The 20,000-nt window shown below is 37.2% G+C and overlaps 1 protein-coding gene across 2 annotated transcripts in view; it reads right to left on the minus strand.

Annotated features, from left to right (window-relative positions):
* The window catches only part of LOC133641434 (ran-binding protein 10), a 58,861-nt gene that overhangs the window by 29,190 nt on the left and 9,671 nt on the right, over positions 1–20,000 (minus strand). For both annotated transcript variants that reach the window (XM_062035165.1, XM_062035166.1), the window contains exons 2-3: positions 6,033–6,144; positions 547–599 (exon numbers count right to left, since the gene is read on the minus strand). In XM_062035165.1, the coding sequence (XP_061891149.1) occupies positions 547–599; positions 6,033–6,144 (165 nt within the window). The remainder of the gene's footprint in view (positions 1–546; positions 600–6,032; positions 6,145–20,000) is intronic.

Here is a 20,000-nt window from a genome sequence, read left to right on the forward strand (position 1 = left end):
CCATCTTTTTAATTTGTTCATTTCTTCTGTTATTATTTGTATTAGCATTAGTGTTCTCTCCTGAACAAAACGCTGTCGTATTTGCCATACTTGTTTTGACGAGTTATGGCGCCAGGAGATGATGTCACAGATGGGCTACAGACTTGCATAAATTTTATGTTTTAATTCATCTAAAAATGCTAAAAACAACTTTTCTGTCGTTCTTTAGAGGCGATATTTTCTTTTCTCGTTTTGATAAAATCAATCAATTACCTTTTAAATCGATGTTAGATCAATATGTATCTTCTGGAAGGCCAACGAATATCAAATATACTGGTTAAATTAAACATTTGCCTTGTTTTTACTGAACACGTAGGCCTACTACACTACAGTATTAAATATTGGTCATTATGGTGGTACTTGGACAGCCATTTTTTTTTTTCCTGAGGTGGTACCTTGTGAAAAAAGTTTAAGAACCACTCATCTAAAAGTTACAGGCAAGAAGCATTTTTATGACAGCAAAAGTATATAATTTACCAAGAAAAATATCAATCACTTGTTACTCACCAGGAAGTCTGTTCATGTTGACCCCCTGAGCAGACAAGCCGATTCCCATGTAGCTGGATTGCAAAAAAAGAACATTTTAATTATCAATGCTTCTGGTGCGATTGTATGTAAGTATCTACATACACATATTCATGTCACACCATTAACCTTTTTGACCAGTTTTTACCGTGTTCTTAAAAAAAGTAATATTTGATGCCCAGGATCAAATAGGCAGCAAAAGCATTTTTAATTAACATAATATTGTTTCTGACCTTCTTTTATGCCTCTAAAGTGTGAACTATTTCAGAGGGTCTATCAGCTATTCTATTATTTTAGACAAGTTGATCCAAAAACACTTTTTTCTGGGGATGCAGAAAAACAGAAGAAAAAAAAAATCACAAAATACATGGATAACAGCTTTAGCTGTTCAGATAATGCATTAAGCAATAAATGTGCTTTTTTACAATATGTATTTTCATGGATGGCCACTGGTAGTATTCTAAGATTCACAACAACAACACTCTATTTTACCTTTAGATTTATTCTCATCTACTGACCTCTTTAGGCTTTCTTTTTGACACTTACATGTCCCATGTAAAGTACCACAAAATGTTTCAGTTTTTTTAGTAGATAATATATCCATCCATCCATTTTCTACCACTTGTCCCTTTTGGGTAAAATGTAATGCCAAATTCTATAACATGCATGCAAAGAACTCAGAAAAAGTTTCTTATATGGCAACGATATCCTGTAGACATCCACCCTCGGGTAACATACTTCCGGTGTTGCAACCTCTGTTTAGATCCGTCAAGTCAAAAATATACCTTCTTGTTGGCTCCTAATAAATACTCTAGAACTACAACTGGTTTACAACTAGCAGTGTTCGGATTGTAATCATCCGAATATGATTAGCAGCATAGTAGATGGCTGTCAATGTTGTGGTTCGGAGAGATAGAACGAAGGCAACAACAAATAAGCTAGCTAGATCATGCCAACTTTGCAAACTAGTGCGCTTGTTTCGGTGTCCCTGATCGTCTACCCGTCCTCTAACTCAATGCAGTGTTAAGGCAAGAAGAACAGCGAGCACAGTACTTGCAGCTGAGGAGAGCAAATTTTGTTGAGATCGTATTTTGATAACTCATTAAAAAAAAGCGGAAGTGATATTTTTGAAGAAATGTTTAAAAACGCAGATTTCCGAGTTTTCGCGGACATTTCCCATGACTGCATATCTCAGTAACTTACGGTGGCCTGGAAGAGCAAAACACTAAGATTTCAGGAAAATAATTACAATTACAAAAAACTAAATAACAAAAGACAAAAAACTTCCCAATTTCATAAAACATAAAAACAAAAGACTTTACAATTTTAGAAAAAAAAAAAACAGAAGACAAAACACTTTACAATTTCAGAAAAGACAAAACAACTTACATTTTATAAACTGAAAAGGGAATTTCCCAAATCGCAGATTGACAGCTAAATCAACCAATCATTTAGTCCAGATCCGCTGAGTCTTTACTTCCTCATTCGGCACTGTGCGAACATGAACAAAACGAGTGGCTGACTTGTCAATCTGTGATTGGGGACATTCCCTTTCCCGTTTCTTTATGAAACAACTTACAATTTCATAAAACGCTACATAAGAAGCCGAACCAATTTACAATTAACTCAACCGGAAAGGGAATGACCAAACCCGGACTGACAGGAGGTGAGGTTTTGAGCGCTTACTTTCAAGGTGGATAATGGCCACCTTTGAGATGTTTTGCCAATATTGTGGAAAACATATGAGCCGCTAGACACAATTTTGTTGCTCATGTGGTCGGTCACTGCAGTGTTTAAGGAACATGAAGCAGATGGAAGAACCAGGTGTATCACAGCAATGTATTACATATTTTAATGCAGGACACTCGTACGGTGTAATCGTTGACATGATACCATGTTTACATGGCGTAAACATTAGCTTGAGGTCTCTGAAAGGCAAACTGAATGAGGCCAGGTTTTATCGAAGAAAGGATTACTCTTTTACAAATGCTATCATTCGGGCAATTTGATTGGAACTTCAGGGACCTGGGCAGCTGTTTGGTTACCGTACGATGTGGCAGGTACTCAAACAAAAGTACAATTTGTGAGTAAAGAGGGATAATGTGATGACTTTGCTCCAGGAGCTTAATGCTTGAGGATGTGTAAGAAAAACATATCACTCTGTGGGATACATTTTTTTGTGGTATGCTGATGGTTATGATTAACTGAAACCATTCGATTTGGCCCTGTCGGGTGCATTGATGGATTTTTACGTTAAGTATTGTGGCTTGCATGTGGACCAACAAACAATAATCCAGCTGTGATAGCTCACTATTTCCTGTCAAGTGTGAGGTACCTTGGTGAATAGGAAGGGATTGTGGTACAGGGAACAAAACCATGCCTGCAATTCAGTGTACCCTACACCACCACTATTTCTCTGGAGTATCCAGCCACATGTATCGTTCATCCACAACCAACCAGCGAATTGAGTCCTGGTGGTCAATATTCAGAAAGGGAAGGTAAGTTCCCACTGCCCATTAAAAAATAATTTATAAGTAACCTTTACCTTTTTTTAAGTGTTATTCTTCAGTCATGTGTTTCAGTCATGGAGCTATTTTCTAACCTCAGATATGCTGTATACTTCAGCGAAAGTCATTGCATCCATATCTATAGAGATATTGTTCTGGTGATGTTATACAGAGGGACTTGGATGAGTGTGTGAGACTGTGGAACAGTCATAGGATCTGACCTTCCAAAACAGCATCATGTCCATGATGAGGCAGTGTTTCCCATAAACTGCCAAGATACCTGTGGCGGTGGGGGCGTGGCTATGGGCGTGGTCACCATGACATCATCGAGTAATTTGCATAATTTACTACAATGATATGATTTTCTCTAAAAAGGCTCAAAAAATTTATACTTACTAATTAATAATAACAGTTTTGTTTTAAACGTCCATCCATCCATCCATCCATCCATTTTACAATATAATTACAACACTTTATGTACATATTTATATACAGATTTGAACAATAAGTTATTCACTGAAATATATTTATTAATTGTGGTTCTTACAAAAAATATATATTATAAAATATAAAAGCCAAAATGTCTCTTAAAGCTCTGCCCCTTTAATTAGTGCAAACTAAATAATTTAACTTTGGCCTACTACTACAACCATATTATTTACCAGCAACATAAAGTGAAACAGAGGCAGAGGTGTCCTGCCACAGTCAGTAACAAATAAACAGAAAACAGTAGTGGTCAAATACAAATAAGGCAACAAGAGAAGTATCCTACACTTCTCTTTTATAAAGTAAATCTGAACAGCCTATATGGGCATCTACATTAACTATATGATTTGCCTGAGAAGCTGGACAGGACAAAAAAATAAAATACTTTTTTTTTTTTTTTTTTAAATAAAATAAAAAAACAATTAAAAAAAAAATCTATTTGTGGTGGACGTAATTCTTTCGTGGCGGGCCGCCACAAATAAATGAATGTGTGGGAAACACTGTGAGGAGTGCCCAATGAAAATCTACTACTTACCACCAGTGTTGGGACTAACGCGTTACTGTAACGCCGTTAGTTTCGGCGGTAACTAGTAATCTAACGCGTTATTTTTTTATATTCAGTAACTCAGTTACCGTTACTACATGATGCGTTACTGCGTTATTTTACGTTATTTTTTATGTAGTATCGGCTAGAAACAGATGCGCTGCGCGGTGTCGTTCTTCTAAATCTTCCCCTGTCACAAGCCAGAGAGAAGAAAAGAGCCGTGTGTGTGTGTGTGTGTCTGGGTGTGGGTACGGAAAGGGGGGGCACACACGTGATCCGCGGTTTGATACATAAAACAAAACAAAAAGGTTGTTCGCATGCACGTTCAGTCCACACACAGCGTGGTCATGGCGAGCGGAGTAACGGAGGAGCTTGAACGCCCCCGCGCCATTCATTCATTCCAATTTTAAATACTTTAAATTATTTTTTGTAGTACTGGCTAAACACTTAGGTACGTACTTAACAGTGATAATAATGTTTACTTGTCTACACCACTTAAAATGTACAGTAAAAAAACACTTAACTGCAAAGCAAACAATAGCAAATAGTAAACACAACTTCACAAATCCCTGGTTTAGAAACATCCATATGCTGGACTATTTTGTATCCAAAAGTCAATATGTGACTTTTCATTGGTGACCGCCATTACCAACCTTGAAATGAAACATCATTCCTGTTAGTCCAGGTTTAGTCATTCCCTTTCCGGTTTCTTTAATTGTAAGTAGGTTCCGCTTCTGTTGTATTGTCTGAAATAGTTTGTTTCGTAAAAAAACTGGAAAGGGTATGTCCCAAATCCCAGATTGACAGCTAAATAAGCCAATCATTTTGTTAATGTCCGCAGAGTGCTGAATGAGGAAGTAAAGACTCAGCGGATGTGGACAAAATGATTGGTCGATTTAGCTGTCAATCTGTGACTTGGGACATTCCCTTTCCGGTATTTATAAGTTGTTTTGTCTTTTTTTGTGTGTGTGTTTCTTTCGTCTTATGTTAATTTGTTTTCTCAATTTGTAAGCTGTTAGGGCTTTTGTTTTTATTGTTTTATGAAATTGTAAAAGGGTTTTGTCTTTTTTTTGTGTTTTCTAAAATTGTAAAGTGTTTTGTCTATTGTTAATTTGTTATCTGTAATTGTAATTTGTTTTATGGAATAGTTTGCACTTCCAGGTCACCATAGTAGCCAATTGTGGAGAATGCTATTTGATTATTTTGATAAACATTTGTAATTTAACAAACTTTTTTTTTTACAATACCAAGGCTTCTGAAATGTATTTCAAATAACAATTGTCTTTCTTACCAAGACTTGTATTTTGAGACATTTACAGGAAATTCACTACCGTACAAAAGTTTGGGGTCACCCAAACAATTTTGTGGAATAGCCTTCATTTCTAAGAACAAGAATAGACTGTCGAGTTTCAGGTGAAAGTTCTCTTTTTCTGGCCATTTTGAGCGTTTAATTGACCCCACAAATGTGATGCTCCAGAAACTCAATCTGCTCAAAGGAAGGTCAGTTTTGTAGCTTCTGTAACGAGCTAAACTGTTTTCAGATGTGTGAACATGATTGCACAAGGGTTTTCTAATCATCAATTAGCCTTCTGAGCCAATGAGCAAACACATTGTACCATTAGAACACTGGAGTGATAGTTGCTGGAAATGGGCCTCTATACACCTATGTAGATATTGCACCAAAAACCAGACATTTGCAGCTAGAATAGTCATTTACCACATTAGCAATGTATAGAGTGTATTTCTTTAAAGTTAAGACTAGTTTAAAGTTATCTTCATTGAAAAGTACAGTGCTTTTCCTTCAAAAATAAGGACATTTCAATGTGACCCCAAACTTTTGAACGGTAGTGTAAATGTAAAACACAAAGGGACTCAACAGACAAGTAGGAAAATGCACTAAAGATGATATATAATAAAAGGTGTTTACTTACCCATCTCGACCTTTACTGACAATTTTGACTTCAAAATAGTAGATCCCGCAGGCAGCAGGAATTGGATGTGTGGCTCGTACTGATGCGGCATCCTTGTGATTTTTTCCATGCCCTACAAGTGAAGTACAAAAAAATCTGGCATGAATAAAAAACATGGAAATTGTGTTACTCAACTTTTTCAGTTCAGATCTGTTGCGTCTTTAAGATTGGTTGGTTTAAAAATCTATAAACTTTCAATAAGTGGCCAATCAAAAAATGGTGACTGTTTGTAAATAATTTTAAGATGATTTTCCTCTTTTCTGACTTGTAAATGTTAAAATGTTAAGATACTCGTTTTAAACAATGCCAAAGCGTCAAATCATAAGGTTCATGCATGTGGGCGTGAGCTTGCATGCAGTTTTGGATGCCTTTGAATGCTGTTTTTGCAGTATTGTCTTGACAGTAGGCCATTTGTGATGTCATAGATTGACATTTGTACTAATGTAACTATTGCTCATAGACTACATGCTTTCTGCCAGGCTGTCTCTGCTCTGCTTTCTTGTGCCGATGCCTAGAGCCTCCAGTGTTGGATTAGCTGTTAAACTCAAGAGGAAAAAAGAATGCAATTGCAACATTACAACTTGTTTAGAGAAAAAACAGGAAAATGTACAATAAAGAATTACTTTCATATTATCTTGGCATGTCCACAATATCACTGAAGTGCGACATGCAGTAAGCTTTTTTTATACATTGTACCGACAGTGGGCAGATGTACCCTAGTGTTGTGAACAGCAAATCTATATACTGTTTGACTGACATAAAAAAAATAGTGCTGACATTCATCTTCAAGACATGCAGGGCGTCCCAAAATATTTGACATAATTTTAAAAGCATGTCTAGCTCAATAAAATTGAACAGTTAAGGTGATGAACATCATAAATTTATTCTGAAACCAGTTTCATAAGTGTTCAATATGTGCACCAACTGTGACACGACACACATCAAGTTGGTAGTTGAGCTCTTGCCAAAAACGCTGTAGCATGTCTCTGGTAAGATTATCCAGTGTAGAAGTGATTCGGGAAGAGGGGGGATTGATTAAGTACTTCTGATTCTGATTCTGACAGAGACCAAATCTTGATATGCTTCTATACATTCTGTGAAAATTTGAGGTTATTTCAACAAAAATAGCCAAAATTATTGGCTTGCGAAATATATTCTTTGGGACACCTTGTATATTTAATTGTACATTTCCAGAAGATATGTTTTTACTAGAGATGTCCGATAATATCGGCCTGCCGATATTATTGGCCAATAAATGCTTTAAATTGTAATATCGGAAATTATCGGTATCGGTTTTTTTATTATCGCTATCGTTTTTTTTATTAGTTTTTTTTATTAAATCAACATAAAAAACACAAGGTACACTTACAATTAGTGCACCAACCCAAAAAACCTCCCTCCCCCATTTACACTCATTCAGACTCATTCACACAAAAGGGTTGTTTCTTTCTGTTATTAATATTCTGGTTCCTACATTATATATCAATATATATCAATACAGTCTGCAAGGGATACAGTCCGTAAGCACACATGATTGTGCGTGCTGCTGGTCCACTAATAGTACTAACCTTTAACAGTTAATTTTACTCATTTACATTAATTACTAGTTTCTATATAACTGTTTTTACATCGTTTTACTGTCTATTTTATTCAAGAAAATGTTTTTAATTTATTTATCTTATTTTACTTTATTTTATTTTTTAAAAATGACCTTATCTTCACCATACCTGGTTGTCCAAATTAGGCATAATAATGTGTTAATTCCACGACTGTATATATCGGTATCGGTTGATATCGGTATCGGTAATTAAAGAGTTGGACAATTTCGGAATATCGGATATCGGCAAAAAGCCATTATCGGACATCCCTAGTTTTTACACTTTAGGAGAGGGTGGGACGTGGATGCCTTCAATTGCAATCTAACGAGAACGCCTCAATACACAAAACGTTCTAAAAGTGACTGTAGTCTGGAGCAAAATTTGCGCATAAATTACACCAAAGTATATTCAATACATTCTATCCAAATCACAAGAAGTGTGTTAAATGTAGATTAAATTCATCATATGTCTAATTTAAATATTACCCTTGCATGTTGATGGTTATTATGTTCTTTGATTCACTACTGTGGTAGAAATATACCACGGATGAAAATTTTGGGAAAAAATGGCAGATTTTGTTTGCTCTAAAGTCCAAACTGTTCGAGCGTAGTCTACACCATACTGAAGAAAGGGTCCAAGGACACCAAAATAATATCTAATTGGTGAACAAGTTATTCATGAAGACGCTGCTGATGGTGTGTTTGACGCAAAAGCAGCTCAAAGGAGCAAGGTAAATGTTTGGCGGTGTCCTGATACAAGTTTTTCACTTCTGATACGTATATAACAGCTTTGAATATTGGTCAAAACCAATATTGATCTGATAAGATGCAAGCACAAATCATTCAAACTTGTATTACTTATTTTGTAGTCAGGGTCTCTGCAGCTTTCAACAAGTCAAATACAATGTTTTTTTTGAGTAGGGATGCCATCCATCCATCCATTTTCTACCACTTGTCCCTCTCAGGGTCACGGGGGGGCTGGAGCCAATTCCATTATCTAAATATTTTGTGAGTGTGGAAAAAAAATTTTTTTGAATGCAGTTCGTTTTAAAGATGTGAACCTGAGGGTCACAGAACAAATGTTTAACAGAGGGGTGTCCAAAGTGCGGCCCGCAGCTTCATTCTTATTGGCTCGCGACACATTCTAAAGACAAAATATACACGTCTCAAATTAAAACAAAAAACTATTAAAAATTCAACCGGACCGAATCCAGGGTTTCACGTTGTTCCCATTGGGTTTAGATTTTTTTCTTACCCTGATGTGGGACCTGAGCCAAATATGTCAATGTGGCTTGTGCAGCCCTTTGAGACATTTGTGATTAAGGGCTAAACAAGTAAACTACGATTGGTTGATTGTTAAAATATGAAGTGAAAAAGTGAAAAATGTGCCACCCTTTTGTTGACAAGAACATGCAGCCATGGAAGCACATTTAATCTATTTATTAGACAGAGGTAACAAAAAACAGTGAAGGATTCAAAAGAGCTGCCGTCAGAGCCATCAAACTGCTGCTGCTAGCCTGCTAAGCTGACAAAACAGCTCAAGTCTGCATGAACTCGCTGACGTCACACGCCACAAGACAAAAGGCACCGTCTTTTTAAAAGGCACACACAGACACACACTGAAACTTATAACTGCATTATGCCAGATATTTGAAGTTTAAGTAAATTACTTTACCTAGTAATTAATTACATTTATTAAAGAGTAATTCCATTAGTAATTTAATAACATTTTTGGTAAAGTAACAAGTAACTATAATTAATGACTTTTTCAAAGTAATTTTCAGAACACAGCCTGTCACACAGCATCATGAAGCAGTTGGCAAGTTGGTGTTCTGGCTAAACGTTAAAGTTAAAGTTAAAGTACCAATTAGAGATGTCCGATAATATTGACTGCCGATATATCGGCCGATAAATGCTTGAAAATGTAATATCGGAAATTATCAGTATCGGTTTCAAAAGTAAAATGTATGACTTTTTAAAACGCAGCTGTACGGAGTGGTACACGGACGTAGGAGAAGTACAGAGCGCCATAAACCTTAAAAAACACTGCCTTTGCGTGCCAGCCCAATCACACAATATCTACGGCTTTTCACACACACAAGTGAATGCAATGCATACTTGGTCAACAGCCATACAGGTCACACTGAGGGTGACCGTATAAACAACTTTAACACTGTTACAAATATGCGCCACACTGTGAACCCACACCAAACAAAGAATGACAAACACATTTCGGAGAACATCCACACCGTAACACAACAGAACAAATACCCAGAACCCCTTGCAGCACTAACTCTTCCGGGACGCTACAATATACCCCCCCCCCCCCCGCCCCCTTAACCCCACCCACCTCAACCTCCTCATGCTCTCTCAGGGAGAGCATGTCCCAAATTCCAAGCTGCTGTTTTGAGGCATGTTAAAAAAAAATAATGCACTTTGTGACTTCAATAATAAATATGGCAGTGCCATGTTGGCATTTGTTTCCATAACTTGAGTTGATTTATTTTGGAAAACCTTGTTACATTGTTTAATGCATCCAGCGGGGCATCACAACAAAATTAGGCATAATAATGTGTTAATTCCACGACTGTATATATATATATATCGGTATCGGTTGGTATCGGAATCGGTAATTAAGAGTTGGACAATATCGGAATAATCGGCAAAAAAGCATTATCGGACATCTCTAGTACCAATGATTGTCACACACACACTAGGTGTGGTGAGATTATCCTCTGCATTTGACCCATCATCCTCACCCCCTGGGAGGTGAGGGGAGCAGTGAGCAGCAGCAAAATCTTTGTGTGTATCCATCTATTTTCTACCGCTTGTCCCTTTCAGGGTCACGGGGGGTGCTGGAGCCTATGTGTATGTCCTATAATAATGTTTATTGTTAAAGGTCAATTATTTTCATGTTGCTGCTCGTGTATAAACACATCCTCTTAAACCAGGGCACTTTATTTCACATTTTGTTCTTTTGTGGGTTTTTTAGCTGAAGAATTGAGCATATCCAAATGTTTTTTAAAGAAGGTTGAAGATAATTGACTTTTCTTAGATCAATTTCAAGGCTTTTTTTTTTCTTATCTCAAAACACCTCTTAAATTGGGATTCTATTATGTAAAACCTACTTTTCTTACTTGTTGGTACATGTTTTTGTGTATTTGGGATCCCCTTCAGTCCTGAAAATGTTATATGAAGGCATGGTGGAGATACTTAATTACGTCAACGGATATTTCCATTTATGGGTTAGTTTATGGGCCAAACTATTTTGGGATATGAGTTTTGATCCATATCGCCCAGCCCTACACTCATGTTAGCGACAGTGCTAGCAGAGTTCCGGGATGTTCTCTGTGTTCAAATGAGCGTTAGAGAAGGCCTTATGATGGCATTGTGTTTATATGTATGAGTGCACATGTGTACCTTGTTTGAGTGTTAATAATAAAATACCAGTAGTGATATTTAAGACATTTCATATTGCTACTAGTTTTTTTCTGTGCTACAAAAAAAATGTGCTACAAATTTTTTTCCATTTAGTATCACCAGTGCTACTAGTTAAAAAGCAAACCTTGCCATTTGACATTCATACAATTTAGGTAAAAATTGTTCTTGAAAACCCGTCAAGATTTAAAGACATGTTAACTTAAAATGTTGCCAGTCTATGGCTTTACATGCCTACAGTGTTACATGAATATAAATATTGTCACCATCGACATATGCAAATTCTTGTGTGTGTGTCTGTCCAGTTGAATGGGTGCAGCAACATCTATTTTTAGCGCATCCCCTGAAAACAACCATGGTGGGGTTCAATTTCTGACAAACACGTTACACAAATCGGGAAACCAGGTCATATAATAGCTGCAATGTGAGTGCTTCTCCCCTTTCGTATATGATAAATAAAACCAATAGAATGACTCCAAAATGCAAATAATACAGCTATTTAGATTGTTTAATAAAAGCACAAGGTATAGGTCTATAAGAAGTGTATCCCTACCTGACTTCTGTTGTGCTGTGGGGGCTGGCGCTGTATAGAAAATAAAATAACTTTACTGTCTCGGGTGGTATGAGGCACTCTCCTAATATAGGAAAACATTGGAATGATATACATACAATATAGAATTACAAGAAAATTAAAGCATATCATAGATATTTTGGCCTAAATTAGGGGTTAAATTAAGTCTTATTTTGGGCTTGTGTGTATTACAGTGCAGTATTTGTCTTATTTTCTGCCGTTATGTCGTAGCGATCGTTAGATATTCTTCACCAAGCGGGACTTCTATTTCCAGGCTAAGGGTGAACATAACAACAGAAGTGGCTAATTTTGGCGGTACTGTATCTTCAATACAAAAATAAAGTTGGCCAACTTTTTGCAGAGCAACTTTTTAAAGCACTTCATCTTCAACTCCTGCCTCATCAATAACACTTAACATCGGTGAGCTTTTGGCGTGAGCAATATCAAAAGAAGAGATGTACCATTTAATGCTAACAAGACTGCTATCAGCCATCAGTAGCTGTCCAGGCAAAGTTAAGTAGAGATTGCTTTTGTTGAAACACTACATCTTTGATATCATCAGCTCCACATGACATTGGTGAGCATTCGGCATGAACAATGTGGAATGAAAATGCAGGACACACAATGCTAACAAAAGGTAATGCCAACAACATTGTCCATGGAAACAGCAGAAGAAAAACAATCCACCGAGATTGAAAAATGGTGGTAACAAAAATAATACATTACGTAGAAAATTTGTAACACAATCATCCACAGAGGTAGAAAATAAGTACAAAACATATACAAACAAGCTAACTAGCATACTACAAACATGTAGGAAATAATATTAGTCATTTATTAAACAAGAACAAAATAAAAACAGAACAACATGGGTCATCCTAAATACCATCATTAAAAATGGTGCTAAGAAGGATTACCCTAAATAGTTCTCAGACGGAAACGCAAAAAATTACAATATGAACAAAGTAGTTGAAACTATAGTCATTTTCTATATCGCACAGACACAAACCCGCGATATATCGAGTATATTCGATATATCGCCCAGCCCTAGTCACAACAGACACTGGTTGATTTTCTGGTCACACCCCCAGACCCTCAATAAAGCAAAACTGCACATTTCAAAGTGGCCCCTTATTGTGGGCAGCCTAAGGCACACTTCTGCAATTATCATGCTCATGTTTAATCAGCAATATTATATATATTGAACAATATTTGAGAGGAATAGGTATTTTGTGAATACAGTAAAAGTTTTAGATGTTTGAGTTCAACTCATGAAAAATGGGAGCAAAAACGAAAGTGTTGCGTTTATACTTTTGTTCAGTATACATCTGTCATGTCTTTCATAAGGATTGTGAACGATAGGCAAAATTCAAAACATTTAAATTCCCCTTTAAAGTCAAAATCCTTGGGGTGCGCATGTGCACTTGCATAACAATATTGATGCTGTAACGTTAAAGATAACAAAATGATACATCAGGATATCAATAGTTTGGCCAGCCTCCATTGGTATTAAGTTGTTGGGAAAATGCCAAAAACGATTTATAATGTACACATAAATCGATGGCACATTCTTTAGAGCTCCACGAATGATCTTTCAAAATGAACCGAACAGGTAAAGGCGTTTTACAAAAGTTAACCATTAGAGCTCGAAAAAGAGTGAGTGAAGCTGTGTATCTACAGCAGAAAAAAACATGAACATATAAAGCCTGTAAATAGTTAAAGAAGGCTCATTTCTAGGGAATGACTAGACCTATATTCATTAATTGCTGGGTTTTTTTAACAATTGGCAAATGTCTTGATGAACAAGCGGTAGAAAATGGATGGATGGAAGTTGCATATTCGATTTGAGAAGATACTGAACTCCTGGTTGCTCCTCATCAGTGGGTAAAACTAGCTTGGTCTTGGCAGCCTATACCACCAACATTAATCATGTGAAATAGTGATTGTGATAACAATGTAAAAATGCATCGAGTATCAAGTTACAAAAGGGACTTTCTATGAAGCCATATTACAATTCACATATTTACCAATATTATGTTGACTTGAGGGCAGCACGGTGGAACAGGGGTTAGTGCATGTGCCTCACAATACGAAGGTTCTGAGTAGTCCTGAGTTCAATCCCGGGCTCGGGATCTTTCTGTGTGGAGTTTGCATGCTCTCCCCGTGACTGCGTGGGTTCCCTCCGGGTACTCCGGCTTCCTCCCACCTCCAAAGACATGCACCTGGGGATAGGTTGATAGGCAACACTAAATTGGCCCTAGTGTGTGAATGTGAGTGTGAATGTTGTCTGTCTATCTGTGTTGGCCCTGTGATGAGGTGGCGACTTGTCCAGGGCTGAGATAGGCTTTAGCACCCCCCGTGACCCCGAAAGGGAAAAGCGGTAGAAAATGGATGGATGGACGTTGCCTTGATATTAATTCATTCATTTATGGATAAATTGATGTATTTATCCTGTATCCTATTTTATCCTGTTTAGGGTCACAGATGAGCTCAATATTCGCTCATTCTGAACTTGTCAATTATAAGGCAACAAATAGACAAACAATATCCACACTCATGGGGAATTTAGAGTATCCAATCGACCTAACAAGTGTGATTTTGGATTGCCTGAGTAAACTGGAGTAAACCCACACAAGTCTACAACTCTAGACAGAGTGAGGTGAGGTTGAGCTGAAATTCAAACCAAGATTTTCCTGTTCTGAGGCAAACATAGCTAACCACGAGTCAACATGTTGTCCTGAAGGATTTCAAATTTTAAAAAAGTACCATTTCCAAAGTCAACAATGCCTTCAAGAGAGATTTTGCATTCTAAATAAATGAACACACGTCACAAGTGTGTTAGGAATGTTTGGATATTTTAAATCTAATATGGGCAATATTTAATTTGGCCTTTTGCATTGATTTGTGGTTTCACTAGTAGACTAGAGTTTGGCCTGGTTCACAATGCAGGTCAATTCTGATTTGTTTACCCATATGAGACCTGTATCAGGTTTTTTCATATCAATGTGGTCAGTACAATTTCAAATGTTTCAAGTCTGACCCAGGTCCCTTTCGTATGTGGCTATAAATCAGATATGTATCCAATGCGACTGCAGTCTAAACTAGAAGTGGGAATCTTTGGGCACCTAACGATTCGATTAAGATTACAATTCAGGAGCTATGATTTGATTAAAAATCAATTATTGATGCATCATTAATTTATGTATATTGATGCAGTTTTACAATTATTTTTGTTTCACTAAATAAGCGTTTATCACTTGCAACTTTAAAAAAATAGTACATGTGTAATAATAAACAGTTAAATTAAAGGCCTACTGAAATGAATTTTTTTTATTTAAACAGGGATAGCAGATCCATTCTATGTGTCATACTTGATCATTTTGCGATATTGCCATATTTTTGCTGAAAGGATTTAGTAGAGAACAGACGATAAAGTTCACAACTTTTGGTCGCTGATAAAAGAAGCCTTGCCTGTACCGGAAGTAGCGTGACATCACAGGTTGCAAGTTGAAAGGCTCCTCACATTTCCCCATTGTTTACACCAGCAGCGAGAGCGATTCGGACCAAGAAAGCGACGATTACCCCATTAATTTGAGCCAGGATGAAAGATTTGTGGATGAGGAACGTGAGAGTGAAGGACTAGAGTGCAGTGCAGGACACATCTTTTTTCGCTCTGACCGTAACTTAGGTACAAGCTGGCTCATTGGATTCCACACTCTCTCCTTTTTCTATTGTGGATCACGGATTTGTATTTTAAACCACCTCGGATACTATATCCTCTTGAAAATGACAGTCGAGAACGCGAAATGGACATTCACAGTGACTTTTATCTCCACGACAATACATCGGAGAAGCACTTTAGCTACGGAGCTAACGTGATAGCATCGGGCTTAACTGCAGATAGAAACAAAAGAAATAGACCCCTGACTGGAAGGATAGACAGAAAATCAACAATACTATTAAACCATGGACCTGTAACTACACGGTTAATGCTTTCCAGCCTGGCGAAGCTTAACAATGCTGTTGCTAACGAAGCCATTGAAGCTAACTTAGCAACGGGACCTCACAGAGCTATGCTAAAAACATTAGCTATCCACCTACACCAGCCAGCCCTCATCTGCTCATCAACACCCGTGCTCACCTGCGTTTCACCCGATCATAGATGCGGTCGGCGGATAGCGTCGGATATTGCGTCTGCTATCCAAGTCAAAGTCCTCCTGGTTGTGTTGCTGCAGCCAGCCGCCAATACACCGATCCCACCTAAAGCTTTCTTCTTTGCAGTCTTCATTGTTCATTAAATAAATTGCAAAAGATTCACCAACACAGATGTCCAGAATACTGTGGAATTTTGCGATGAAAATCGAGCTTTTTGTATTGGATACAATGGTGTCGGAATACTTCCGTTTCAACCATTGACGTCACGCGCATACGTCATCATACATAGACGTTTTCAACCGGAAGTTTAGCGGGGAAATTTAAAATTGCACTTTATAAGTTAACCCGGCCGTATTGGCATGTGTTGCAATGTTAAGATTTCATCATTGATATATAAACTATCAGACTGCGTGGTCGGTAGTAGTGGGTTTCAGTAGGCCTTTAATTCACATCACATTTGTGCAAAATTGGAACATAAGTGCTCTATAGTTAAGAAGCTGGTTGGCTCTTAGTGAGGTGGCTCACTGCAGTGAGCCAAATTTTAAAAACGGTCTGCATTACAATATTTACAATAAATGAATTGATTATCGATTATTGACGTTTACCAATAAATGTTTTAATCGTCCATATCTGAATTAGAATTAATCAAAAAATCGATTATTTCCCTCACCTCTAGTCTGAACAATCGGACCACATTCATCGCACTAATACCTGTACATCATCAAAAAGCAATGAGTCATAATTATTCGCCAAAATAGATAGTTGATAAATGAGCAGAAAACACGCGAAAATAATGTTTTAGGAACTCACATCAGTGTTTGACCACTCCTGTCTCTGACTGCTCGCCTACATGCTCTTCGGAGCAGACGTCGAAGCAAATGTCCCACAAACTGCGAAAGCCAACATGCTTGCCCTTAGGGCCGGGCGATATATCGATATAGTCGATATATCGCAGGTTTATCTCTGTGCGATATAGAAAATGACTATATCGTGATATTCGAGTATACGTTCTCACACAGTTGCTTATAGCTGCAGGCATTACACTGCATGCGTTTCCCACTCTTTCTTGTCTCTCCTTCTCACAGAGACTTAAAACAAGCGCACCTTCTTACATATTTCACGTGTGCAACGTCACACACTCCCGCGGAGCAGACAGGTAGCAACATGGTAACATTAGCTGTGATGCTAACGGTGTGGTGCGAGTAGTAATACGAGAGAGAGAAGGTGCGAATCTGGTAACAAATGAAGGAAGAATTAATTCCCAAAAAACAGCACGGGGTCCATCGTCTGGCTGTGGTTTGGCTTCAAGCAGGAAGATGTTGAAAAAATTATGCAGCAAAAGCGTTGCTACAAAACGTAGCACCACTGCTAATGTGTAGCATCATTTGAAAAGTCACCCGCTAGAGAATGAAGAGTGCTTGAAACTCGCATGTCAATATCTCTGTTCGGTGCCAGACCCACAAAATGCCGAAGCAACTATTTGCAGATCAACACCGTATGAAAACAATAGTCAACAACAGAAGGAGATAACGTCCGCAGGAACCTACCACATAGTGAAGGACATACACTATTTGGTTTCCTATTATGCAGCTCATTTTTATTTGACTCTTATTGAAATATCTTGTGTGACATCATGCACAAAAGTGCACTTTATTTGTTTTAAACGATTGTAGTGGCGTTCTGTACAAAAAGTGCACTTTAATTTAGTGTTGTTTTGATATGTCATCTTAGTGACATCATTCACAAAAGTGCACTCATAGCTTGTTTTAAAATGTCTCTGACAATCTTGCACTTTCTGTTTTGGAAATGACATGAATGTTTGTGCCACTGCTTAATAACTGTTTATTAAATACAGTTTTGGTCAAATGACTTAGTTGTGATTTCCCTCTCTGCATGAAAGTTTAAAATAAGCATATATTAATGCAGTATGAACAAGAATGTTTTAATGTAGACACATAGAATCATCATACTGCTGTGATTATATGCATCAAGTGTTCATTCAAGGCTAAGGCAAAATATTGAGATATATATCGTGTATCATGACATGGCCTAAAAATATCGAGATATTGATAAAAGGCCATATCGCCCAGCCCTACTTGCCCTCATTCTTTATCTTCTACGTGCAATTATTTGGTTCATAAAATATTTACTTTGTTTGCACAAAATACTTGAAATTGCTACAAATGCACCAAGACTGAGACCAACTAGAATTGGAGCCATTTTTACTTCTGTAAACACTACAGCACATGTGACGTGATGTCATGTCTGTATGAAGGTCAATTTGTATTCACATTAGACATCGCATTTTCTTTGTAATGTGAACGATTACAAAAAAAGATCAGATCTGACAAAAAAATGAATAGCTGGGTTGCACATGACATCATATCCGTTTTTCTTCTTTGCGGCTTAATTCACATGACGGTCAACCACCTTAAGCGTAGCATTATAACAGGTGAGAGTGAGTGTTAAGTTTGAGCAGAAAATGCCGTATTGCTGTTCTGTTCTTGGGTGTACCAGTAGTTCAAATAGAGAGATACGAAGAGCTTTCATAGAGTCCCAAAAGAAGTGGTTCATAAAGGTAATAAAGTCACGAAAAAATGAAAGTGCGTCAAAGGAAATGGCTCTTAAAAATAATCACTTTGATCATCTTTTGGAATACAATCGGCCCGCTTGGCTCTGCAGCAATCACTTTGTAAATTGTTTGAACATTTGACTTTCTGTGATGCAATCAAGTTTATTTTTTACTATATTAGTGGTGTTTGAAAGCAAAACTAACGTAAAGAAAGGACAAGAGATCGCATTAGTTTGTGTTCTTTTGTGGTTTCTATGCCTAAATATAACTAAGACGACCTCGTTGTGAAAGTAAACTAACGTCATGTTAAGTCCTAGTAATAAATATTTCATTTGTTGGTCCAAATAAACCTTTTTTTTATTTTCATAACAAAAACTAAAAGCTTAAGTTGTTGTTGTTGTGCAGGAAAGCCAAGGGCTTTATTCGACACGGATGACCACATTTTAGCGTTTTTAGTGCTATTCGTTAGCATCAAGAAATGATCCTTAATAGTAATAAACTAGATGAATAAATCTTTCGTAGGCTCAACGGCATATACTGAATCTTGATATCGCTCGCAAACATTGCTGAACAACAGGGACATATACAGCTAAATAATGAGACAAAATATGAACTTCACACCATAAAACAACTGCAGACATGAATTGCAGATGAGAGACTAATATTTGTAGCAGGAAATCAACTGCAAACAAACTTATCCTTTTACTCATGAGCGTCACGATCACAGCAGCACAACAATGCTTATGTCAATCAAGTACGTTACTTAGCGATGTACGAATAAGTCCAATTTTGTCTTTCACGGAATAATGTTTAATTTGTGGACCCCTCCAGATGTAAAAACATGATGTGCTTCCAATCGTTTCTTCTCTAAATACTGTGAGGGTCAAATGAAGTGAGGTCTGAGGGTCAAATGAAGTGAGGTCGCACAAGCAGTAACGTCTTGATGATAAATGGTTCAAATCTTTTAAAAATCTATTTTTCTTAAGAGTGTAAAACCCACTATCTAATTATTTTTTTTTTAATTCCCTGATCGCTTTTATATTTGCCTGTAAACCTTTCAAAATACGTCCAAATCTGCACTGATTCAGGTAAATAAACTGAAGCCTAATGGGGCTCGAGACCATGGCCTGAAACCCAGAAGTACTCGGATGTGCTTCTAAGTCACGTGAATGCAACCCAGCTATAGGACATCCTACCCTGCAGTGTGAACGTAGCCTTTAAGTGTGATTTATTATCAAGACTTATGTTTTATAGTTGCAGTATATTTAACTAAAGTGTATATGTGGCAAAGATGAAGATCGGGCCGCAACTATTGACTATTTTGATAGTCAACTCGTCATCCACTATCTTAACGATTAGTCGACTAATCGGATTACAAAGTGTACACATATTCAGAAGCTCTAATTCAGCTATCAACTTTAAAATTCAGCTTGAGCTATTTTTAGGCATGTGCTTACTAACAACAAAGATGACTACCGTATTTTTCGGAGTATAAGCCGCATTGGAGTATAAGTCGCACCGGCCGAAAATGCATAATAAAGAAGGAAAAAAACATTGGTATACTGGAGTATAAGTCGCATTTTTTGGGGAAATGTA

The sequence above is a fragment of the Entelurus aequoreus genome, linkage group LG24 (assembly GCF_033978785.1).
Source record: "Entelurus aequoreus isolate RoL-2023_Sb linkage group LG24, RoL_Eaeq_v1.1, whole genome shotgun sequence".
NCBI lineage: Eukaryota > Metazoa > Chordata > Actinopteri > Syngnathiformes > Syngnathidae > Entelurus > Entelurus aequoreus.